At 49.6% G+C, this 25254-nt stretch overlaps 2 protein-coding genes across 8 annotated transcripts in view; one reads left to right on the top strand and one right to left on the bottom strand.

Moving 5' to 3' along the window:
* The window catches only part of ALPK3 (alpha kinase 3), a 30236-nt gene extending 25882 nt beyond the window's left edge, over positions 1 to 4354 (bottom strand). Inside the window, exon 1 of one of the 2 annotated variants that reach the window (XM_042824713.1) lies at positions 4128 to 4354. In XM_042824713.1, the coding sequence (XP_042680647.1) occupies positions 4128 to 4354 (227 nt within the window). Of the gene's footprint in view, positions 1 to 3585; positions 3636 to 4127 lie in introns of those variants that run through there. The other variant, XM_042824714.1, reaches the window with a different exon arrangement.
* A 6184-nt stretch (positions 4355 to 10538) lies between these two features.
* Positions 10539 to 25254, top strand: part of LOC122163139 (mucosa-associated lymphoid tissue lymphoma translocation protein 1-like) — a 34465-nt gene continuing 19749 nt past the window's right edge. For 3 of the 6 annotated variants that reach the window (XR_006169832.1, XR_006169833.1, XM_042824078.1), the window contains exons 1-8: positions 10539 to 10808; positions 11796 to 11884; positions 13033 to 13186; positions 13879 to 14099; positions 15329 to 15425; positions 18583 to 18609; positions 19411 to 19614; positions 24347 to 24524. Coding sequence is in view for 4 of the 6 variants with exons in the window: in XM_042824078.1 (XP_042680012.1) it covers positions 10649 to 10808; positions 11796 to 11884; positions 13033 to 13186; positions 13879 to 14099; positions 15329 to 15425; positions 18583 to 18609; positions 19411 to 19614; positions 24347 to 24524 (1130 nt within the window). In the remaining 2 variants the exon portion in view is untranslated. Of the gene's footprint in view, positions 10809 to 11795; positions 11885 to 12607; positions 12727 to 13032; positions 13187 to 13878; positions 14100 to 15328; positions 15426 to 18582; positions 18610 to 19410; positions 19615 to 24346; positions 24525 to 25254 lie in introns of those variants that run through there. The other 3 variants (XM_042824075.1, XM_042824076.1, XM_042824077.1) reach the window with 3 other exon arrangements.

Below are 25254 nucleotides of genomic sequence, written 5' to 3'. Positions count from 1 at the left end.
TCTTAAGGAAACCACACTACTCCCCATTACACAATGAAACGTGATATTTAACACTGCTCTTGAAGGGCACTGTTTGCCCAGCTCCATGTCCCGATCTTCCACCCTGGATTATTAGTTCACCTCTACTTGACTTTCAGCAGATATCAACTGGATGCTGTAGAAAGGGTTGAAAAAAAATGCAGCTTGGGATTATTATTCATAGTGTCACTACTGACAAGGAGCCCTACTCAAACAGGCACTGTTGCTCATATAGGTATACCCACAGGAAAAACAAACGTCTCTACCCTAGAGAGCCTACAGTGAGGAGATCAGCCCTTCAATGCTTTTGCCTTTGTCTTTCAAGTAGGCACTGGATGTGCCTCCTTTCAAAATCTGTCAGACAAGACAGATGCACTGAATTCCCTCAGATGCCACAGCTGGTACCTTACTGGTACACTGGTTTACACTGGTTTACTGGATTTACACTGGTTACTGACAAAAGCAAGGTGCTACAAGAAGTTACAGATGCTCAATGCTGAGGAGAGAACTCCTCTGAAATAAGAAAGTAACCATGCTCTTCGGTAACTAAGCATCCCTGAGTTTACAGCTCATTATTACAGCAACAGACCTTTTCACCTTCACTTGATATAAAGTGCAAAGCAAGTGATTCAAGACTGGGAACTGCTCCCAGCCAGAAAAGCCAGATGCACAGAAAAATCACGGCAAGGCACTCTCCTGAGCTCAGCTGCCACCACAACCAGAAAAAGCCGTCCAAGAAAAGATCGGTGGCAATGTCACCATGCTCTATAAATATCTGCACATGAAGAAGCTATGACAGCGGAAAGATATTTAAGCAAGGAGGCAATGCATTAACAAGACCTAGAAGCAGACATCTGCATTAGGTGAGAGGTACTGATTGCTTCCAACAGAAGAGAAGGCCTCGAACTCAAATGAAGCATCTTCCGTTTCTTTTTACAAACAATTGTATCCTAAGGTATAAGACATTCTCTAAAGTCAGTTCGTTCTTACAGAAAGGGAAAGCCTCTTCCTAAAGGACAGTTCCCAAGTGCATAGAAAGTAAATATCCCAAATACTCTGTCTGATAAAGGGATGATGTTCTTCACCCTGTGGTGCACCAGGTCAATAGGAGGTATTGGCCTGCTCTGCTCTGGTTTGGCCTCACATCCAGCACTGCACGCTTTTTTGGGCACTGCAGTATAACAACATAAAGCTATTAGAGAGCATCCAAAGCTATAAAGATGGCGAAGGCTCTAGAGAGCAAAACACACAAGGAGCAGCTGGAGGGTCAGGTGGGGCTAGGGAAAGGCTCTGCCCCAAGCTGCTGAGCTCAGGGAGCCTTGGAACACTGCTCTCAGCCATAGGGTTTGGGAGGTGCTGTGTGGAGACAGGAGGTGGAGCTTACACTCCTTGTGGGTCCTTTCCAATTCAGGATATTCTATGACTTTATGAATATATGGCCATTTTCAACATCCCCAATCTCTGGCCATTGTAGAACTACCCTCAACAAATTTCTCTACTGTAAGAGATGGAAAAAGCACATCCCAGTTTCCAAATTAGTATCCTTCAATTTGCACAACATCCCTTTCCTGCTGCAGGCTCAGGGAAATCAAGAAAGACCATCCATGTTCTCTACACCGTTCATTAGTGCATGCATACAGCTGAAATTTCTCCACGAGTTGTCCCAGAAGTGTTCCTAACCTCAGTTTCTTTCCATGAGGATATCCCCTCATGAAGGTATTTGTCACGTCACTACTCCTTCTAGTCCTTTCCTTTGAGAAAGAGAGAAGAGAGCAGGCAAGTAATCAGCTAAACACTCTACAAATACATACAGAGACACAGCAATAGATAAACCTGAGGAAAAAAAATAAACACCACGCTTCCTTTGGATTAGAATACTCATTTTTGCTTTCTAACCACCACAACAGCCTCCCTCTGCAGTTCTGTGTCTATAACACTTGCCCCATGCTTGCCAGCTTCAAAGACACCAAATTCAAGTACCTCTGCATTAAAGAAAACTGCTGAACGTTATCTGCCTGCACACATATCACTCATCTTGCTTTTCCAGTTCTCCCAGGCAAGCTCTCCAGATGTTTCTGGATTTAATTAAACTCTTAATTGCTTTCTGAAAGTCTCCTTGCTACACCATTTCACTCATCCACTTTCCAGAAGTGTTATGATACACTATTTAATTACAGGACAAAAAGCCCCACTTCATTCAAACCTTTGCCCTGCATCATAGACACCAATGCAATTTTACTGTTTGTTTCCACATATCTTCTCTCAAATCTGCACTCAAGGCAGTGCAGGGAACAGGATTTTTATCTCACTTGTTCCTTAGAGAACCTGAAAGATGCCCTGAATACAGGGAAAGGTGAGTTTCGCTATTTAGCAAATTTCTCTTACAACAGAAGGGGCAGCCACTGAAGTTAAAGAGCAAAATGAAATCACCTTGTTATACGCTGATAACCAAGCATTTGAATGGGTTGAAAAGGGCGTTGTAGGACTTGTGTAAAATGAATTCACTGCCAATTTAAGCAATGCAATACAGCATCACTTTGTCTGCAAATGCGTAAGACTCCTACCCATGAAACAGGAGTGCAGACAACACACAGTGCTAGCGTGGCAAGTTCAAGGTGTTTAGAGCTTGGAGCTTAGCAGATGTGGGTTGGGGTCACTGTGCTTGAGACGCAGAAGTCACACATCCAGAGGATGCCAGGCTCACTGCTTCACAATACTGTGCATCCTTTGCAGTGGCCTTGAGCAAAACTTCTGCCACCTGGGGAGGTCAGCTGAGAACACTGGAAGTACTACTTGAGGACTGATGGAGCCTCTTTCATGGCTAAACAGGTTAAAGCTGTGATTTGAACGTACTTGGGAGTGGGGGAAATAGGAAGTCAAGCTCTAGGCAACCAAAAAGCCTCAGCATCTTATTTATTAAAAATTCTCTATCTGTGATATCTAGAACAGAAGTACTGGACTCAATTACAGTTTTCCTTTGCACCACTAAGCACAGTCTGAGGTCATAGATTGGCTGTGAGTGCTTTATCTGCATTTTTGGTGCTGATGATGCCATGGTACGCAGCCAGACTGCAGTCAGATCACATACTACGATAGAAGCACAAAGCAACTGAACTAAGGCAACTTAACTTTGGCACTGCACAGCTTTAACATCTGACCTCCAGGCAGCACGTTTCTCTCTTCTGGTGCCGTATTTATTTTCACAAATCTCAGCTTCTTTCAGGCCTCAACCCTTGACACGCTGGAAATGGATTATTTATAACTCATCAATAAGGAAAGAGGCATGCTCGTTTCAAGGGCTTACAGGTTGAAGAGCACTCCTAGAGAATTCAAAGTAATTTAAAAGCTTTCTTTTGAACAACTAACGCTATAGCCAACACCTTTGCCTTCCCTGGCATGTTGCCTTGTATTCACTAACCTCAACCTCAGAGCTGACAGCATGTTTATCATACCCTCCCCCAGAGAACAAAGCCTCATTGCTACCCCAGACCGCCCGCCTCAGGCCATTTCTAACCCAGGAATGTAGTTCTCGTCACTGCTCAGCCCGTATCTACATTGTAGAAATACCTTTTTGGCAATAAGATAAGGCACTCGCACAGCGGGCCCCTTGCTCAGCGTCTGGTGTAGATAACACAGGCGGCTTCATTGTAGGGAAAGGGCAGGAAGGGCAGGGCAGTACCCTGAGGGCAAGTTTAACTCGAGGATATCGAGAATAAAAAAAAAAAAAAAAAAAAAAGACAGAAGCTCGTGTCTGTCAGGATTTCGCAGCAAGACAGTCAGCTCAGCGCTGTTATAAAAAGATGAACGACACTGACAGCGTCTGCCCCAGCAACAGCCACAGGAATACCGTCCTTCCTCAGGGAAGCAAGGAGCCAGCCGAGCACCGGGCCGCCTTAAGAGCCTGAGCGCGTCCTCCCGCTCCGGCCCGCCTTTAAGGCCCGGAAAGGCGCCCGGCGGGGAGCCCCGCTGCCAGACGGCTGGGCGGCCGCCGCGCCCCTCTCAGCATTCCCCACCGCCCTCCGATGCCCGCCCCGTCCTCGCCGTTGCCCGATCGGCGCGGAGCGCCGCCGGCTCGCACCGCCGCCCCCCGGTCCGCCGCCCCGCCTCACCTGTTCTGGGGCCGGATGCTGAGCAGATAGCTGCGCCGGTCGGGCCGCGAGGCCCAGGCCGCGCTTTCCGCCTCCTCCACGCTGCCCCGCCGCTGGGGCGGCGACGTCCGCCCGTTGCCCGCGTACGAGTCGCTGAGGGCCCGGCGCGGCGAGCCCATGGCGGCGGCCGGGCTGCGGCTGCCCCTGCCCGCCGCGCCGCTGCCGGCCCTGTCAATCACCGCCGGCATTTATAGCCGCCCCGCACATGCCGCTGTCACTCGGCGGCGGGGGCCGTGACGCCGCCCGGGCCCGGGGGCCTCCTCCCCGCGGCACAGAGCCCCAGGGGCAGCGGGGAGGTGGGCTCGGCCCGGCCCTGCCTTCTCGGCGGCTGTCAGAGCATAATGAGGCCGAAGCAGGTTTGCTTCGTGATGTCCTCTGGGGGCACATCGGGGATTTGGGGCTCATTGAAGTTCTCTCGAGATGGGCTGTAACATTCCCTGCTGTCCCTGAGGTGCAGCGTTAGTGCTTTGCCTGCAGCATTATCAGCGCCGTTGCAGCAGTCACGTCCCAGGGTCAGCCCCAGGAGCATTTATCAGGATCACAGGAGTGATCGTTTGAGTTGGAAGGGACCTTTAAACGTCATCTGGTCCAACTCCCTGCAGTGCACAGGGGCTCCCACAGCACATCAGATGCTCAGCGGCCACAGCCTGGCGCTGAGTGTCTGCAGGGACGGGGCACCACCGCCTCTCTGGGCACCCTGTGCCACTGCCCCGCTGCCCTTAGTGTCAAAAACTTCTTATATCCAACCTCAATCTGCCCTCTCCTACTTTGAAACCACTTCCACTCATCCTATCACAACAGACCCTGATAAACAGTCTGTCTCCTCCTTTCTTGCAGCCCCTTTGGATAATACTTCAGTAACAGGCCACTCCAGGGTTTCCTTAGAGCATTCTCCAAGCTGAACAGCCCAGTTTCCCCCCTTGGCAGCTGTTTTTCTCTGGGATTCCCGAGGAAAAGCCCTGTGCTGGCAGTTACTCCTTCTCTCTGAAGAGGACAGCACAAAACAGGGCTGGCTGTGAGAGGTGGGCACAGTCACAAAAGATTACCGAGAGTGATTTAATACCAGATGAAAACATAACCCATAATAGAATCGAATTTCCTCATGTTCCACCTTCATCTTGCTGTCAAGCTGTTGTATCGCATGCCGCAGGCACATCGCCAGAGACACCGCATTGCTCTGTGCAGGACTGATGGATTGAGCAGCCTCGCTGTGGATCGGCTGCCTGCCCACGGCTGTAGGCCTGCAGTCTGCAAGAAGAAAACAACAGCAGGTGTTACTGCAAAAGAGATGACACTGTGCTAGAGAGCTCCCAAGCGGGCAAACAACAGGACTTTGTGCTGATCCCTGCCTGAGGAGAAGAGAGAATGACTGTGACAGCAAGCAGCAAGGCAGGTGGTGGCTGCACACATCCACACAGAACAGAGGGCTTCTTACCAAACCAAATGGTTAGAAATGGTTTTTAATTAGAACCTAGGCTACACTGCACTGCTGTGGCATGACCATACTGGTTAGGTGCAGTCACCCCCTTTTATCCTCTTACTACCCTGTGTTTTCCTACACTTGTCCCTTCTCAGACCATCCTGATATCTCCCTTCCCCAGCCTTTGGTTCCTCCCTAGGCATCCCATACAAAGTTTTGCACAGAGCCTGTATATTTCTCCCTTGCATCCCATAAGGAGTCTCCTACCTCTCTGCTTACTTGGTGCCACCTCCAGTCCGTGAGATAGGTGGCTGCCCTGTGACAACCCTGAGAGGAACCAGGCTCCTGACTGGTTGCTTGGGGCTGAAAAGATCCTGCTCTGTAGCCCTGTGCTGGAATGCCATGGATGACTTATTCCTCCAGAGGTCTGCGATACAAATACAGCACTGGTGTGCGTGGCATGAGAAAGAGAGAAGTAAACATGCCTAAATCAACCATGAGCCCCAGAAAAGACCTAGAAAACAGTGAAAGTGCTGGGAGACACCAGGGCACAAGGCCACAACACAGACGTGCAGATACAAACTGATACAACTCAGCCCAGACCTCAGCTACTAGTTGTCACGGGTGTACCAAACCTTGGAAACCAAGTGGAAGGGGAGATTTGTATGAGCAGAACCTGATGTCCACCAAGAAAGCTGTCAAACTCAGCAGAATCCCAAGCCCATGTAGAGGGAAAGTCAGTGAAATCTGTGGAGCATGAGGCTGGGGAGAAGGTTGCAAAGGGACACAGTGGTTGTGGGGAATCCAGAATGCAGTCCAACAGAGTGGGGCTTGGTAGACAGCACTAAACTGAAAGCCAGGACCCCAAGTCTATTCTACTTTCATACAAAACTTCTTGGATCCTGCTGCCTGTCAGTGTATAATGGATTGACAACTTAGGTTTTCATGCTTGCAAAAGTTATACTAGTCCAAAGCAATCCAGCTTTGGATGTATCAGGTTGTTTGACAGCATCCTGATCAGACCTGCTGCTCTTCCACTCAAGTCCCATAGAAATGCTTATCTTAGCTCAGATCTCAGGACAGTGTTTTGGAAGGGGTCCTACATCATTTCACATGTAGGTACTGGAGTTTATTTGCTTTTTGCAGGTCACTATCACAGATGATTGTACTGTCAAGCAAGCAAATAGCTGAAACTGGGACATCAGAGAGGATACTTGGTCTTGGCAAATGCAAAGATGGAACTCATAGAACCTCTGGATTTGCTACTAGGAAATATGGGGAGGACTGTCTCAGAGACTGAAAGTCCCATCTCAGTACTTCCCACAGAGTTATACACTCTGAAGGACAGGGAAAGAGTGTCTTTCAAAATAATACCAGGGGCTTTGCGTGAAGTTAGAAGATGGTACACTCAGTAAAACAGAGATGCTTGCTCATGCCTCTTTTCATTAAGATGATTCCACTCGTGTGTCAGCAGAAGTTGGGGAAAAAAAAAAAAAAAAAAAAAAAAAACAGGAGAAATCAGTGGAAGAAAAATTTGTTGAGGCTTCCTCAGGACAAACATATTAGCTTTTCTTTAAGAAGCCTCCAAGCTACAAAAGGATACCCATTGTGTGCATGCTCCAATCTCACGCCTTGTGCCGTTGCCCTGTGTGAGAGGCAGGATGCTGGGAGACCCGTTGTGGCATACCTGACATAAAAGGAGATGCTGGGAGAACTACCTTTAATCTTTATAACAGGACTAAATAGAGACCTTCTTGCTGTGTTCAATACACTGGGTGCAAGCAAGACAGAGCCAGCACGTCCCAGAGGCACAGAGTAACAGGCAACAAAGACGAGTTGCAGTGAGGAAAGTTCAGATCAGATGTCAGGAGAGAAAAGAATGCCCTGTCAGGGAGATCAAACAGTGCAACAGAGACCAGGAGGTGGGCAATCTCCGTCTGTGGAGATCATTACATGTGTGATTTGCGGAATCAAACTCTAACCCATGTAAGGTTAAAAGAGCAGGTACGTCTTTATTTCAGCGCTGCGCCACACACCGGGCGCAAGGGGGATCACACCTCCTAGCTTGCACACCAGAGTGGAGTCTCGCTACATTTATTAGCCAAGCCATACATATTCAGTAGTATTACCCAAGACTCACTGACATATTCATTACTTTTCCGGGAATTCATTTACATACTGTTCCCCCTCCCGAGGGCATGCGCAGTAGCTTCCATTGGATGAAGGCTCCACGTCTTCCTCCCCATTCGGTGGTCGTTTGGGATGAAGTCAGACGTCTCCCTCGCCACTTCTTTCCGACCTTTGTCCCAGTTCTGGGGTCTTCTCATGCCCTGCATGCCTCAGCAATACCCTATTCTGCTTATCTTCCCTTTTTTCATTACTCTCTTAGGGGCCCCTCTTCTACTGTCTGGAGAGGGCTCCATTTTTCGAATATTCCTGGGCTGACAAAAAGGTTAGACTAAGCAATAAATTTCCCTTGAGTTAGCAGAAGGTTAAACTAAGTGATGCTATTTGCGACCTCTTTTGAGTTAGCATAACCAAGCGATGTTATGGACCCCTTACATCTTGTATTCTTCAGCTTACTACCTCATGTGGATGGGACAAGCAGCTGAGCAACTGGTTCAGATCCTGCCTGGACTGGGTGTCTGAACTAGAGATTTCCAGAGGTTCCTTTCGCACCCCATTCACATTGTGGTTCTGCTCCTCTCCCCACTACTGTAGGGAAAACTGGACGGCAAGAGCAGGCTTAGCAGCTGCCAGCTCAAGCGCAATTGGGTGAATCCTGCTGTAGTGTTTGAGCCTTCCCTCAGGCACATGGTGAACGTCTTTTTTTCTGACCTTTCAGGCTCTCAGCTGGTTCTTGTGCATAGTTATCCTGCTGAGACAGAGCTTTCTTTTACAGCACGTCTGTTTGCAGAGTGACAGTGCCTTCTGCTTCTGTCTGCATTTGGAAACTTGCTCTCTCACCATTTTGTTTTTGAAGTCTAAGCCAGTCAGCCACAAGGCTTCAATCCTTGTTAGCGAAGCTTTCGTCCTCTGCCTGCAAATCCAGCGCTGATTCACAGCAAGTCACAGATGTTTTCTCACTCCTCTCACACAACCCTTCCTTTTCCCATCCTGCATACATAAATGCAAGTCCCTCCCTTTCTAAACAACAAGCTTCTTCCTGCTCTCCAATGCAATGTCAACAAGTAAACACCACTGGCATGCAGAAAAAAAACAAAACAAAATATACTCTTGGCCACATGTTCATGTAGAAGAGCTTGTATTGATCTGAGGACAAGCACAGCAGACTTTTGACAAGGTACATAATGGAAATGCAGCAGACTATGGCTGATTGAAAAGATGCTGCATCAAGCAGAAGTGTCATCTTTAGCTTCTGGAAAGTGTTGGGGTTAATTTAATGATCATTTTTATCATCTACCCGCTCTACATTTATATCCACTCAACATCACAGATGTGACAGAATGATGTGGAAAACGTTCAGACAAGACTTTCATTTGCAATCTATTAATATGTTTATTTATGGATGTAGGAGTGTATTTCAAAATGCTTGGCTGGACGGTCTCTGAATTCTGTGCTGGGTCTGTGTGTTGTTAGAGACAGCTGGGCAGGTGGGCAGAAAGAAGGGACCTGTGACTGTGCTGAGTACCCTCTTCCCAAATCCCCTCTGCTCACAAATGCCATGTGAAAGATTGCCACCTTTGCAGGAGCAGAGCATGACTGTCCCATTCTGCACAGAGAAAATGATCCTTCCTCTGTCCTCCATCAGCTGTGCTGGTTCCTGCTTTTTCTACAGTCTGCACCCTCATCGCTTGTAAGAGAAAAGCACTGGGGAGTGGGGGACTAAGTGCTGCTGAGTTCTGCCAGCCCTGTGGCGTGACTCAGCAGTGTCCCTTGCCTGGGGAAGCATATGGAGGTGGTTCCCCTTGCACCATTGCATATCTCCTGTCCATTCCTTTTCTCTCAGCCGTTACTGCTTCTCTTTGCCATCTGGAGCTGTCTGCATCCTTTCATGCCAATGCTGAAGGTAACTGCCGTGCGTGAGGAAGGAGAGACAATAGTGCAAATCTGTCCCTGCTGATCCTAAGCCCAGACCTGCTTCAGCCCTATCAGGTTTGTGTCATGCTCCCTACCTGCTCACTTCAGAGAGTAACGTAAGGCTCTTTGGGAATTATGGTCACTCCCTCTTCACCTTCTGCTCTCTCCATTCCCAGTTGTGTGGACCACCAGCTGTGACCTCTGCTCCTTTCTGCTTGGTCTGCTCTTTTGAAAGGTCATAAGTATGGGTTCAGTGAGTCTGTTCTTATATAGGCCACTGCAGATCTCACATCGTCTTCCTTGTCCCTTGGGTACCTGCTCCAACACCATCATTCCTTCTACAAGGAAGGGCAGCTAGCCCCGGTGTGGATGTGCCATAGAGCCACATAGCAAAATTAAATTTATGCTGGGGAACTCTTATCGTTTCATTTGCTCAGACACACTTGCAGCCTCATCTGAGATGCTGGTGGCAGAGGATACTCTGCCTTTTGTGCTCTGCAGATGGAAGTCACAGAGCAGCGATAACGAACCTCACATTCACTGCTGTGTTGTTTCTAAAATCACAGCCTGCGCGCGAGCGTAATTCATTTCATTAAGCTGCAGCTCCAGAAAGGCTCAAAGGATCTCTCATCCTGGCATAAAGTACTGTTTGCGACAGAAATCCGACAGGCACAAGTGCTCTGGTCCCAGAAGACCTCTCTGAAATTAAATCCTAAATCAATTGGCTGCCTTATTAATGAATCCTCAGACCCATTTCCGCATCCGGTGAGGGAGATTTCAGGAACCAGGGGAGCAATTTCACACTTCTCGTTCATACCACAAAGGTTAAGTTTGGGCTTTGAGTAGAAAATCAAATGACTCGGAGCATGCAGTTAGGGTCTGCTCAGAGCTTATGGTGCTGCTCCAGCAGCTGGGCTGTGAGAGCAGGCTGTCCCCAGCTGTCACCCTTCTGCCATCCCAAAGGGGCTTGTGCAACCTTGGGGCAGGCTGGCCATGAGCCACTTCCCCTGCAGCCCTCGTGATGCCTGCCCCAGCTGGCAGGGGATTTCTCAGCAGAAGCAGCCTGACAGGTTGTCATTACCTCAGGCTGGGGCTCACCTTACTTCTCCCAGCTAAAGGAAAGGGGACAACACAGCTGGGGCTCCACCATGAGCCTTGGAGCTTCAGCCCTGTTGACAGAGGTGAGCGATGAGGCTGAAGGTGAGGAATGAAGGGAAGGGGTGGGGAGAAGGGTGGCTGTGGGGATGGGCATGAGAGCAAGGGTGGTCGTGGGGATGTGGGGGGGTACCCACAGGGACACCGGTCAGGACTCCTGTGGGTATGAGAATGAGGACACGTGCAGGGATGGGGTGAGGACACCCTTGGAGATAGCGGTGAGGATGCTTACGAGCACAGGGGTGAGGATGGCTGTGGGGATGAGGTGAGGACAGCCATGGAGGCAACCGTGAGGGCAGCCGCGGGCATGGAGCGATGACCCTTGAGGGGATGAGGTAGGGACAGCACGGGGGCAGCGCTCGGAACAGCCGTGGGAACAGGGCTGAGGCCGCCGTCGGGCCGCGTTACGGACACCCGCGGGCACGGGGCCGAGGACACTCACGGCAGCGGCAGGCGCGGGCACGCCGGAGCCCCGCGGAGTAGGCCCTGCCCGGCCGCGCAGCCGGCCCCGGCCCCGGGCGGAGTCGCCGCGCCGTTTCGCTTTCGGAACGGGGCGACGGGGCGGGCCCGGCGGCACGGAAGCGCGGCGCCGAGCGCCCGCGGGGCCTTCCCCGGGCGGCGGGGCCGACGGCAGGTGAGTCGGGGGGCCGTCCCCGGGCCCGAGGGGGAGACGTCCGAGCGGCCCCGGGGACGAGTCGGAAGAGCTCGGGGCCCGCGGCCGGGCGAGCCCCGGTGAGCGCCTCCGCCTCTCCGCAGGGCCCGCGGGCTCCCGGGGAGCCGGAGCCCGGCGCTGCCTCCCGAGGACGGCGGCTCCCCGTTGGCGACCATGGCGGCCCGCGGCCGCCTCCGCCGCCACCAGGTGAGAGCCCCGCACCGCGGCGCGGCGCGGCCCGGCCAGGGGCGGCCGCCGAGGGAGCGGGGAGAGCGGGCGGCTCGGGCTCCGCCACGCTGCCCGGGGCCTGGGCGGGCCGGGGGCTCCTCGCGATCCCCGGCCGCCGCTTTCTTCTCCGCAGGTGCTTGGCGGGACCGGGAGCCGCCGGCTGAGGGCGGCCGGGGCGAGCGAGGCACGGCGGCCGGAGCGCCGGTAGAGCGATGCAGACAGGTGAGCCGGGGCGGGCTGCTTGGCTCTCGTGGTGCTCGTCCGGCTCTCGCTGCTCGGCGGCTCTCGGCGGGCCGTGCGGGAGGCGAGCCTGGCGCGTCGGCGGCGGTGATGCGCGGAAGGAGCAGGAGCGACCCGACCCGAGCGGGGATGTGTGTGCTCGTGCCGATGTACTCCAGTGCTGTGGTCAGTGTTGGTCACCTCACTGCCAGAAGGACATCGAGGACCTGCGGAGTGTACAGGGAAGGGCGACGAAGCTGTGAGGGGTCTGAAGCACAAGTGTTATGGGGAGCTGGGATGGGTCACTGTGGAGGAGGCTCGGGGGAGACCTCATTGCTCTCTGTAACTCCCTGAAGGGAGGTTGTGGTGAGGTGGGGGTTGGCCTCTGCTCCCAAGTGAGAGGATGAGAGGTGATGGCCACCAGGGGAGGTTCAGGTTGGATATTAGGAAAAACATATTCTCTGAAAGAGCAGTGGTGCATTGGAACAGGCCGCCCGGGGAGGTGGTGGGGTCACCATCCCTGGAGGTGCTCAAGAGCCATGGAGATGTATTACTTAGGGACGTGGTTCAGTGGGAGATATTGGTGGTAGGTGGATGGTTGGACCAGATGATCTTCGAGGTCTTTTCCAACCTGCATGGTTCTATGATTTTGTGACCCGTTCAGTGCCACCCCAGCAGTGTCCATCTCCTTGCTTGTGTTGCAAACCCACGCCTGTTTCCCAACAGCCATTGTGATCACCGAGCAGCCGGTCTCTGTCTCCGTTCCTGTTGGGTACTCCTTCGCTCTGCACTGCAGAGCCGAGGCCCACACCTCACTGCAGTACCAGTGGTTTTGTCAGTGCCAGGTAATGTTGTGAGCAAGGGTGACTTTCCTCATTGCATTGGGCCAGCTCCATGCCCTGCAGTGAGGTGAGTTGGCCCACTGTTAGCAGTGCAGGTGGGCAGCGGGAGGCTGGAAGAGAATAGAGGAGATGTGGTATACAGATGTGCTTGCCAAGGGTTTCCACTGGTTCTTTCTCCCCATATCCTTGTGAGGAGGTGACACAACCAGGGATTCCAGCTTGTCCTGCCTTTAAAGGGGCTTGCTGGTGCCTTCTGCTACCAGCAGTGATGGGGGAACTTGCTGCCTACTGCCTGTGTTTTCTCTGTAGTCTGTCCGCTACCAGATTCCTGGTGCCACCAAGCAAGACTTGCCCATCACTGCACAGCAGACCCAACTCTACACTTGCAGAATTAACGACCTCTACAGAAATGTGATCTTCTCTGACTGGGTGAAGGTGGAGGTTCATCCACGCATTGCCAGAGGTACAAACATGTCTTCTAGCTTTGCTCTGTTCTCTGCTTTGCACAGACATTGCTGGATATCACAGCAGTGGTCCTTTGTGGTTTCTGGGGCATTGTGTCCTCCGAGCTCAAGTCATTATATAGGAGAACTGCTCCAGTGATGTGGATCTAAGCAAAATCACGGTGACTGTGCTCCAGGTATTTCAGGTCCCTGTCATGATCCTGGTAACCCCAGCTTGTATTTACCCTCTTGCCCTGCTGACCACTCACCATGGGTTTACTAGAGGGAAGTTATACTGGGTGTTTGCTGCTAGGTGTTTGCATAGGGCAGAGGGACTGGATGAGGCAGTCTGGCTATTTCAAAGCTGGGCAAAGTAACTTAGGGTGTGCCTGACCTCAGCGTGTTGGCTGCACCCTTAGCAGGAAAGAGTGAGCATCGACAGGAGTCGAGGCACCTTTGGGACCGGGAAGCAAGAGGCAGTGCTTTGTTGTGTCATATGCTGTCATGTATTGCTCTCAAGGATTCTCTGCTCCTGGGGCAGAAAGATGTATTGGTGACACTGTGAGCACAGCCATCCTGTGGAATGGCATCTCCTGGTGTGGGTGGAAAAAGTTTACTTCTCTGTCAAAGCACATGGACTGCACAGAAAAAAAACAAATATTGTTTTCTGTCCTCACGAAGGGAGTACTAATTCCTTGCCTCTGCTTCACAGGACTGCTCCCTCAGCTCTGGCAAGGAGAACCAGTCGTCATCCTCAACCCTACTGAGCAGAAGGTGGAAGTTGGGAAACCACTACAGCTGCAGTGTGCTGCCGTTGGGGTCCCAGCCCCCAGCTACCAGTGGTACCGAAACGGGAACCTGCTGGAACACCAGAAGAAAAAAAAACTCTGGGTAACATTACCTCGGGATGGTTCAGAAACTTTGGCTACTGAGGTGGGTGATGAGAGAAGCCCAATGGGATGGTGTGCATGGGAGAGCTTCAGAAGCCTTGGACAGACTGCTGAAAATTTTATGCTGTTGTCATCCTCAATATGAGGATGACACAGTCCTTCAGTCTAGCTCTTATCTGTGTGCAGAGGCTCAGGAATGCTTTGATCTGCATGATCAGGTGAATGCCAGCAGAAAGCTGTCTCTCCTTGCCTGTCTTCCCCTCTCTTCAGCCCTGGAGGAAGAGCATTGTGCTCAGACATTTCCCTGCACTGCACAGATCCCCCCTGTTGCTTTGATAGCCCTGACTGAAGAACTGGGGTTGAAGAGGGAATACATTTTATGGGCTTCTTTAAAAGCTGTGGATGTTTCTCTAGGAAATAAGAGATTCACAGATGTGCCAGCATTAAGGGCTCTCAGCAGGCCTCTCATACCTTCTTGTAGCAGCACAAGAAGAACTATTGTATAAATGTGCAAGGTGTTGTGGAGTGATGAAGCTGTGGGAATGGTGTGTGCCTGCAGGAAAGCTAGAAGGAAAAGCAGTTATTCACAGCAGGAGAGAGTCATGGAGTCAGCAAAAGGTCTGATTTTATGGTGGTTCATTGGCTGAGTGCAAGTCAGCACTGTCTTCTTGTTGCAAGAAAGGCAGATTTCTTCCTGGGATATCACTTGAAGGGCAATAAGGGCAAGAGAGCCAAGCTCTTCTCAGATAGTGTTATGAGGGACCATGGTCTCAAACAGCTCTTTTCCCAGCCTGATGACTAGGAAAAGGTTCTTCCTTTGCGGGTGGATGGTGCAGCTGTGGAGTATGTACCCAGAGAGGCAGTGAGATCTCTGTTATCAGAGATTTTCAAGACTTGTCTTGACAGCTGCAGCTGACTTGACACAGTTGTGGCTTTAGTTCCTCTCTGAGTAGGAGTCTGGGCTGGAGAACCACAGAAGTTTTTGCAAGCCAGCACTGCTGGGGTTCTTAAGCTCCTTCAGGAGGGTTGGATACAGGTGGGAAACATACTACATGATAGAAATCTAGAAAATGTCATCCAGGAGGAAAATTGGGAACCTTCTGATGTTGGCCACGTGCTGTCCTGCTTGTGTAGCTTCTAGGGCAGAGTATGGCTGTGACACAGTTTCAGGGCTGGTGGATAAAGAAAGGAGAGCATTTGGGCAGAGCACTTTTGCTCTTTAGAAGAAGGCTGTCACCATAAATAATGTAATTTAACTTTTGATCTGTCTAGATCAGCCACACCAAAGTCAGCGACTCTGGCACGTATCTCTGCTGTGCTTCCAACAGCCATGGAGAGCACTGGACCAACGCAGTGGACATTCACATAGGTGAGCAGAGCTAAACCACGTTTGCTTTGCAGCAAATCATCTTCTGGTGTGAAAGAGAATTAGACAATTTTAGTGAACTTGCATGGAGATACCAAGCTGGTAGATGAAGTGCTGAGAGGTTATCCTAGGGCTCAGTTTGTGAAGGGGAAACTGGGCTCAGGGTTGTGGGATTGGAAGAGCTAGAACGCATAGCCCTCCCCAGCTTGAACAGACTTAGTAACAAGAAAAAAAGAAAGCCATTGCTTTTAAGGACTGCTTCTGCAGGGAGCCGAATGTGAGAGTGGAGCAGAGCTCTAAGAGATGCAGGAGTGTCCTGGCAGTTCTACAGCAGCTGTCGTGGGAACAGCTTTCAGAGCACTAATTCACACCCTGGATATACTGGATGATCTCAGCAGAGCTGCACGTGTACCCCTGAGCTGGGGACGCAGGCATCAGGCAGCACCATGATAAATGTGATTCCTTGATATCAGAGTTCGAAAATAGTGAGGGAAGCGGCATCTGCAAAAGGAAAAAAAACCCAGCAGTCTGCCCACCAGACTGTGGTGCAGCTTGGAGTGCTACTGTGTCCTGCAGTCTGTAGGAAACCTGCTGCATTAGGCTGTGCTCTCAGATGCTCATTGCAGCCTTTCTTGCCCTGTCAAGTTACTGATTTAATAGATTCCCCAACAAGATGTAGCAGGGTCCTTCATTAAGGTGAATTTACAGCCTCACCGAGTTGAAGTGATGTGGTCAGATGCTCAGATGTATCGTGCTGGAGAGGATGGTGTTTATTTTGGGAGGTTCAGGTCCATCGGGCTGGCAGCCCAGGGCTGATGCTGCGTGTGCTGTGCAACCTGATGGATCCTGGGGAGAAGATGGATCCCGGGAGCCTTGGGCATGCTCTGTCTCTGATGTGACAGCTACTTTGGCTGTGTGCCTTTGCAGTGCTGTGAGACAAGTGTAGCTTTGTGGACTCTTTACTCCACCTAGAGAATTTTCTATGCCATAAGCTTTTCATCTAATGTTTTTCACTGGCATTAAAATCTCTCCAGGGTGCAAATTGGATCTCTATAATCTGAGAGCCCTGTGTACTCTCCTTGCCTCATTGCAACTTGCAAAGCAGTGCCTGGGAGTAACAGACAGCATGAACAGACTGGGTTGGTTTCCAAATGTTATGGCTGGATAGCTTTAAAATGAGACAAGCAGCTCTGTCAGAGGCAGGAAAAGCACAAACAGGTTTGTTCTGGTGGCTTTCCAGGCATTCCTGGAGCTGCAGCACCTAGATTGTCACAAATGGGGCCGGATGGGATCCACCTGAGGGTGCTGAAGGAGCTGTTGGAAGTGCTCATAAAGCTGCTTTGGACTGTCTCTCAGCAATCCTGGTCAACGGGGGAGCTCCCAGGAGACAGGATATGCCAGTGTGACTCCCATCTACTAAATGGGTTGGAAAGAGGATTTGGGAAATTCTAGGCCTGTCAGCCTAACCTCAGTCTGGGGGAGGTCATGGAGCAGATCATATTGAACGTGATCACTCAGCATGTGTGGGACTGAATGCAAGTGTGGTCATCCAAATTGGGAGAAAGTGTCGATGGGTGTGAGGGCAGGAAGGCCCTACAGAGGGATCTGGACAAACTGCATTGAGGGTCTGAGGCCAATGGGATGAAATTTAACAAGACCACGTACCAGATCCTGCACTTTGGTCACAAGCCCGTGCATTGCTACAGGCTTGGGGCAGAGTGGCTGGCAAGCTGTGCAGAGAAAAAGGATCTGGGGGTGTTAGTCAAGAGCCATGTGGACATGTGCCAGTGGAGTGCCCAGGTGGGCAAGAAGGCAAATGGCATCTTGGCTTGTATCAGAAATAGCACAGCCCAAGGAACAGGGAGGTGATTATCCCTCTGCATTTGGCACTGGTGAGGCTGTGTCTCCAGTGTTCATATTTGGGCACCTTACTGCCAGAAAGACATCGAGGTCCTGAAGCGTGTCCAGAGGAGGGCAGTGGAACAGGTGTCTGGAGAGGAGGCTCAGGGGAGACCTTATCACTCCCTACAACAGCCTGAGAGGAGGTTGTGGCAAGGTGGGGATCAGCCTCTTTTCCTGGGTAACAGTGATAGGATGAGAGGTAATAGCATTAAATTACAGCAGGGAAGGCTCACGTTGGGTATTGGGAAATATTTCTTCTCTGAACATGCTGCCCAGGGAAGTGATGGAGTCACCATCCCTGGAGGTGTTCAGGAACTGTGGAGATGTGGCACTGAGGGACTTGGTTTAGTGGCCGTGGTGTTGATGGTCTTTTCCAACCTTATTTCTAATTTCTTATTTCAACCATAATTCTATGATTCTTTAATTAGCAGTACAGTCATTACTGTGTATTCAGATGCTAAAGGTCTTCCAGACCTGTAAGATTTACACAATTAAAATGTGTCCTTACTCTTTTTTTCATATGAAGCCTGTAGAGTTTCAGGCTTTTCAGTGGGCTGGATTGGTTTTTATAATAGGAAAATCTATATCTGTCGTGGTAATGATGATTTTCAGGGGCTTCATGCTGGGAATGCTCAGGGGTGGGATTCCTGCATGGATGCCCTGCTACTCTTCAGCAGGGCAGCTAATGGACTTCACGGATGTGAACTCCATGTTTGGGGTGGCCTTCCTGAGCTGGAATTCAGGAGAAAGCAACCTAGGGTGTTGTAGGTGCTGGGAATATTATCACCACCAAGAGCAAACAGTCGGCTTCCTTCCTGCTCAAGGGAGTAGCTCTCTATTTTTAAGCTTATGTTGACTGAATTTCTTTGTGGAATCATTCTGTTTCCCCTGCCTGCCCTTTCTCCCAGCTCTGTTTCCCAGCTGCTTGCACATAGTCACTCTTCTCTCCAGCATGCCCTGACCTTCATCCCCAACCACTTGCTGTTCCCCTTTGCTGCCAAAATGGGATTTCAGATAAATCCCACGCAAATAGACTCCTCAAATGAGCAGACTGTAGGGTTAACAAGGAAGTGGCAAAAAACGTGCTTGAGGAGCAGTCTGTTTTACTTCTGCAGTTGCAGCAGGGATGCAGATGCACTGTGTGATCCAGCTTTGCATTGCCAGGGGCCATGGAAACAGGTTCCAGACCTGCCATGGGAGCTGGCGCAGGGATGCTGCATGCTGGGCACAGACTTATCTTCCCCTCTTTCTTTTCCAGACACCTGTCACTCTGGGAAGTTATTTGGTGAGTACTGTCTTTTCTTGAGAAATTATTCCCTTAATTAAAAGTCAAGCTCCAGAGTAGATAGGAGGGGAAGGCGTTGATGTGTTTTTCCTGCCCAGGCCATTTCAAGCTTTTATGACAATGCTGCTGCCACAGGCTCTTTGCTTTCTGGATCGGATCTGTAGGGCACAGGATGAGTCTTGTCCCCTGTCAAGACCTCGTTTGTCTCACCATGTGGAGAAAGATTATTCCTAATGAGTAACCCAACCTCGGCCTCCACACCTGCCAAATGACAATGAAGTCTGCTTTGCACAACACCTTTTCCTTCTTTGAAATACCTCCTTGGACTAGAGCAAAGCTCCTTGCTCCCACAGCTGCTGAAACCCATGAATCTGATTTTCCCACAGGGATATCTGGGGGTTAAAATGAAAGCAGGAGATGGAGTTTCTTTCCTTTCTCCCTTGGGGAAAGTTACTTCTGAAGATAGCTCAGAGCTTTCCCCTCCCAGGCACCACCAGTATGTGAGACAGACATGACAGGACCTGTGCCAGAAATCCTCAGTAGCACTGATCCTCCGCTGCTCCTGGAGTTTTGCTTCCCAAGTGGAAACTTTTCAGGTTTTTCTTTCAAAATTATGCCTTGTGCGTTTTATTCAAGTGTTGAAAAAGCTGAGGGCTTTCTGGAGGGCACTGCAGGCTTGTGACATGTCTAACCTTCCTTCCTAAAAGTGAGAAAGGATTTCCCCTGTCCTCGTACCAACCAAAGGAAGTTAGACCTTGCTACCTGCTGAGCACTTACAACTTTGTCACTTGTTTCTGTTAGCTACAGGCAAGCTAGCCCTTTTAGTGGGCAACAACCATTACCAGCATCATCCAAACCTGATGGCTCCCATCACGGATGTGTTTGAGCTGAGTCTTCTTCTGAAGCAGCTGGGCTTCCAAGTTGTCTCTCTCCTGGACCTAAACAAGGCTGAGATGGTGGCAGCAGTCAGTCGGTTCCTACAGCTCCTGGAGAAAGGAGTCTATGGTAAGGCAGCAGTTTACATACAGGTGGCAGCAGTCAGAGAAAGGGAGGAGCAGAGATTTGGCAATTTCCCTAACAGCTATTGTATTAAAATAACAATAATAAATAAATTAGGGGCTCTGCTAACCCACTTTTCTTCATGTGGGTTAGGGTATCCCTGCAGCACAGTCTGTAGTGGTGCCAGGCTTGGCAGAAATCCCAGGTAAACACCATTCAATTTGGGCCAGGTTACATGCAGGCAAAATAGGTTTTTCTCCATCATGTGGCTAACCTCTGACTCGATTAGCATGGTTTTGTGCTTGGGTTTTGAGACGCCAGTGCTTCTGATGGTGGGTGGGAAAGGGTGTTTACATTTTTTCTTAGATGACAGAATTTAGGAGGTTGGTTGTGGATTGCCCCACACACTCCTTTGTCGGGACAGAAGCTCCTTTTGATCTCTGATTGGCTGCAGTTGGCCAAAATTTCCTTATTTCTCAGTCCTGATGACAGGTTTTTTGCAGAAGCACATATTCCCAGCTGCAGACAGGTGGCTTTTGTGGTTTAACTTCCTGGGGAAGTGTTCCGCAAACACAAAACCAAAGAGCCGATCTTGTGGGTCTTAAAGCAGGTGTTCAGATTTTCATGGTGAAAGTAGCTTCCTTGGGATTTCTGAGATTCTTCCAGCATGATGGATACTCCAAAAACACCTGGCAGATGTTTGCTGAGTTTTGGTAGGCTTTTTTTTATGCTTTGAAACATCACATGAGGCACAACCTGCTTTGAGCAGTGCTTATCTTCAGCACCCTCTCAGCTCACTGGTGTACCAAGGGATTGAAGCAGCAAAAGTCAGCATAGGGCCAATTTCAGTGCTTGCTGTGAGGTTAGGAGTTGTGTAATGGATAGAGATGAGGCCCCGAGTGAAACACTGCAAAGCTCCTTCATTCCCAGAGGCACTGACTCACCCAGGGAGGCTGAGTTGGCAGGGAAAGGCAGCAGGCAGAGGTTGCTGCTCCAGCCCTATGTCATCTGACAGCAGCGTAGTCCTGTGACTTCACTTGCAGATTCCTTTTCTGGTTGCTCTCTGAAATCCCCTTGTGTCTCAGGTTTTGTCTCCTCTCCTGAGCCAGAGTATTCCCTGGGGAGATGCTGTGCTTTTTCCACGTCTGTGTAAGGCACTGCCGCTCCTGCCTTGTATGTGTAGTGCCTGAAGACCAAATGGGGTTTTTTTCCCTGGTAATTCCCCTGTTTTCATAAGCAGTGGAGAGGAAAAAGATTGGGAAATGGGAAACCATTCATGCTGTCATGCCTTATTTAAACTTCCAGTACTTTTCTGCTTTTGTGGCCATTGATCCTTCCTGGCAAAATTGATTATGTGCACTGGCAAGGAAAACATAAACAGCTGAGCTACTGAACCCTGATAAGCCTCAAGTGTTTGCTTGGCATAGCCTGCCTCAAATAGTGGTTTTCTTTACAGCTTTCTAAGCTGAGCAGTCTGTTATTTGGAGGCAGTGAACCTTGGCATGGGCCAGTCCCCACACTGTGATCAAGTGGAAGATGTTTGCTGTAATTGGGTGGCATCCAGACTTAGGGCAGAGTGTTGGGTCTGTCTGCCTACTGATTGTCCCAGGTCTTCTGAATGATGCTGCCTTTTACTGATCCATCTTCTTGCATTTTTTCACTTGTTTTCTTTGCATAAGATTGAAAGAAATAGGTGAAGCACACATCCTTGAAATTAACTTGTCTTTTTATTAGAAATACATGTTTAGAGGAAGCCAGCAACTCCTTCTAAACACTGTATATCACTTTTTTTCAAGGCAGTAGCTCCTGGATAAACACCTAAAGCTGACTGAGAGAGACAGTTTTGACACAGCTCACACAGATGATGGTGAGACAGCAGCATGTTGCCCCATGTCTTATGGCCTTTGCTGATGAAGAGAGTTGGGCTTTGTTGTCTCATTAATTGCCTAATTGCCCTTCCAGCAGCTGTAGGCTGTTATTAGACCCCGTCCCCCTTCACCTCCACATCACCTGCCTAGCCCAGCCCCTTCTTCCAGGCCCTGGAGCCCAATAACTGAATAGTTTCTACTGGCCTTTTTCTTGCTTCTTGAACTGAAGTCCATAAAACTGGACGTAGGACATAAGTGGGGTCTCCTTAGGGTCAGTGGTGGTGCTGACAACTTCCCTTCCTCTGCCAGTCCCTAAGGTGTCTCTTAAGGTAGCTCTGTTCCCAGGTGCTGGCTCATCTTTAGGGGGTTGCTGCTGTGTTTTCCTTACCTCTAGCATCACTGTTCAACCAGAGCTAAACCCCAGAAAAATGTTGCCTGGTGTTAACCTGTCTGAGTGCAGGACTTCGTGCTTTTTGTTATTCAACCTCATCACAGGTTACTCAAGCCCAGAGCAAAAAAAACAAGGTTTATTTTCAGGCAGAATGGTATTGCGTGCCTGGATGTTTGAGGTGATCCAAGGGCTTCTGTGATTTACTGCAGTGGCTCATCTGTTTTTTCTCCAGCTCTCTTCTTACAAAAGGTACAGTGCATTTTGAAGGACCCAAACATCCCCTGAATAATCTAATTATACAGCCCTCAGACAAACAAGAAATCTCCCCAGCTGTTATTTCAAGTGTCCTAAAAAGTCCCGAGTCAAAAATGTCGGAAATGCAACAAAAGCAAAAGCTTACAAGGGAAACAGGAGGAACATGCTGTCATGGGTTAATTAAGCTGCATGTTGACATTTCCTGTGTTATAAGCAGTGCCTGGAGCTTCCCCTTTTTAATTTGGTACTCGGAAGCTTGTCTCTGATCAGCAGTTTTTGACTCATAAGATGTGGGCAGAGTGTTGAAATGTAACTCGGAAAAAAAAATAACAAAATGCCTTTTCCCCTCTGGGCAAAATGTTGACATTCCTGTTCAGGAAGAGCAATTCAGTCCAGAAGAGATTTGCAGTGAAGTTGTTCAGCTCATGTGAAGTTCCTGTCTTTCTGTTTGAACTCCAGTCACTGGGCTTAAATAGCGCAGGGAGCATTCAAAGGTGCAAAGCAAGGCCTCCAAAGTTAGGAGATTTGATAACTTTATGATTCTCTGTGGGTTTTTCTGTCACACTTCAGTTCTTTCCAAGTGTCATTGATGTTGTTAGGCATATGATGTCATCAACTCCATTATAAGTACAGAAATGGTGTCAGAGAGACAAAAGCCAGAAATGCTTGACTACTTTAGGGTCCAAACTTGAAAGAGCTTATCTGATTTTTCCACAGTTCTTCCCATGTTATACTCTTATATTTTCAGAGCTTTTGTGGCTTTGATTTGCTAGTTATGAAAGTTTTAAACTTGTGCAAATCTGAGCCCTCTGTTTCTGGCTGTTGATCCCTAAGAAGAGGAACCCAAACCTCGTGGGCACCCGTGAAAACAGCCATTTGAGTAACTTTCCATTGTCCCCTGAGAACGGAAACTGAAGATGACTTTAGGCCTCATTTACTATGAGGTCATGGTTTCACTCCATGGCATGAGGTCATGCTTTCAGTCCTTCAGATCCTGTCCCATTCACTGCATCCCTTCCAGCAGCAGAGATCAAAGTGAGTTTCTTGCAAACTGCAGGGCCAGGAAGAGTGAAGAAAATAAAGGAGAGATTATTCAGTGAAGCATGGGCTTTGGCAGTGAATCTGACTTAAGAATTTCTTCTACTTTTGCCTTATAGCCTTTTGTTCTCATTTCTGACCTCTCATTCTTCTCTATACCTTAATTGCGGTAGTGCAACTGCTTGCATCACCTCACAGAGCTATTTTTAACAGATTTCAGTTCCTCAAGTTGTCTTTCAGCAGCATTCCCCAAGCAGTTCTGTCAGTGCTGGGAAACCAACTCACAGCTTGTTTTTGGAAAGCTACAGCCCACCTAGGGATTCTCGTGCGGAAGGAGAGCCCTTCACTGAACATGTGTGTAGGGTTGGAGAAGCACTAGCTTTGCCGTGCTCGTCTGTGCTGGCTTTCCAGCATGGATGTTCCCATGTTGCTGTCTCTTGTAAAGTTAGAAACCACTGTTACGTTTCTTGTGCTCCTAAACCAAATTGACGTTGGACTTGCCACCGACACCTGGATGAATCTGTCTCTTCTCCCCTCTTACAGGACTGGTATCTGTTTGGAGGTTTTGAAGCACAAGGTCCACATGTTCTGGACATCTCTCATCTCTCTCTGTTTTTCTCAGTCTCATTTTTCACTGTCTCATAGATGTATAAATACTAGCAGACCTTTGAAATCCAAAGAGTATTTCCCATCATCTGAGCCTCCGTGAGTCTGTCCTGAACTAGGTAGCTGAGAAGCTTCTTCTTTAAAAGGTTATTAAAGTATTGTTGGTCAGGGTGAAATGCTTTGTCTATTGTCATGTTCTTGCAAAGAGATTTTATTTTTGCCAAATACTTGTTCAAAGGTGATATTCAGCCTGGCAGATGCCAAGCCTGGATGTTGTTGCACAAATGATTACGGGTTAGCGAATGTATAAACCTTGGTGACTTTGGTGTCTCTTAAAGAGCTGCTGGAAACCACAAATACAAGAGAGCCTCTCAGGGCTGCTCCACTGAAGGGCATGGATTTGAAGAAAGTCAGGTCTTTGAGGTCAGGGTAGCTCAACTTGTCTGCCTGGAAGTGCTCCTAGTGTAAGTGTCCCAAGCCAGTCCCCCTACAGGGCAGGAGGTGGGAGATGGCTGTGGAGAGCTGGCTGCAGACCTGCAAGCTTGCATCATGACTCATCTTCTCCTCTCCATGTTCCCAGCTATATTCTACTATGCCGGGCACGGGTATGAACACCTGGGGAGGAACTACATGGTCCCTGTTGATGCTCCACAACTGTACGCCCCTGAGAACTGCATCAGCGTGCAGAGGATCCTTCAGAAGATGCAGCAGCAGCAGACAGCCCTGAACCTGATCCTGCTGGACACCTGCAGGAAATGGTAGGGTGCTCTTTCCTCTTCCTCACCGGGACAGGTAGTGCATGGCATTTCAGGGGGTTGGGGAAACAGCTGCCAGCTTCATCCTCCCTTCAGCAATGGGTTCCTGCACAGCTACGTGAGACGTTCTTATGGATTTTCAAGAGCACGTCCTCTGTTGCACTGGCAAGGTCTCTGTGAAAGGTTATACGTCTGTGTCATGAAATCAGCAAGGCTGTTAGGTTTTGCAGGATGTCCTGGGAAGCCCAGTTGGTCACGTGTTAGATACAGCGTAGTAAGCATCAGATCCTGCCTGAGATGTGCTAGGGAGAAGGGAGATGAAAAAGCCTGCCAAATGCAGGCTATTTGAGCAGGTCGCCTGGAGTGTTGTCTGTGTTTTTGTTTCCATCTCAGTGAGAAGAGTGCAACACGACAGGAAAAATATTTCAAGTTACGCTACTTGGTTTTAGTTCTCTAAAGGCTTCTGAAGTTACACTGTGAAGTGGGACCAAGGCTGCTGCTGAGGGCAGGATCAGCTGTTCCTCTCTCAGTGTGGAAAGCCCATCATTCTCCCTTGACCTGCAGATTTCCATCCTGCAAGCTTGTGAGCTGCAGAAAATTACTAGTTGCCCAGTTTCAGTAGATGCAGTTAGGCTTATCCAGTAGAAGTTGTCACTGTTTCATTTATTTGGGGCTCCTGAGAGGGGCTTCCTATCCTCCTTACAGGACAGGAAGAATCTGGAAGCTGAAGGAA

Source organism: Centrocercus urophasianus, unplaced genomic scaffold (assembly GCF_019232065.1).
Source record: "Centrocercus urophasianus isolate 14NV4802_14NV808 unplaced genomic scaffold, USGS_Curo_1.0 seq_23, whole genome shotgun sequence".
Lineage (NCBI taxonomy): Eukaryota > Metazoa > Chordata > Aves > Galliformes > Phasianidae > Centrocercus > Centrocercus urophasianus.
The sequence above is the reverse complement of the archived record's forward strand: the minus strand, read 5'-3'. Positions and strand labels throughout refer to the sequence as shown.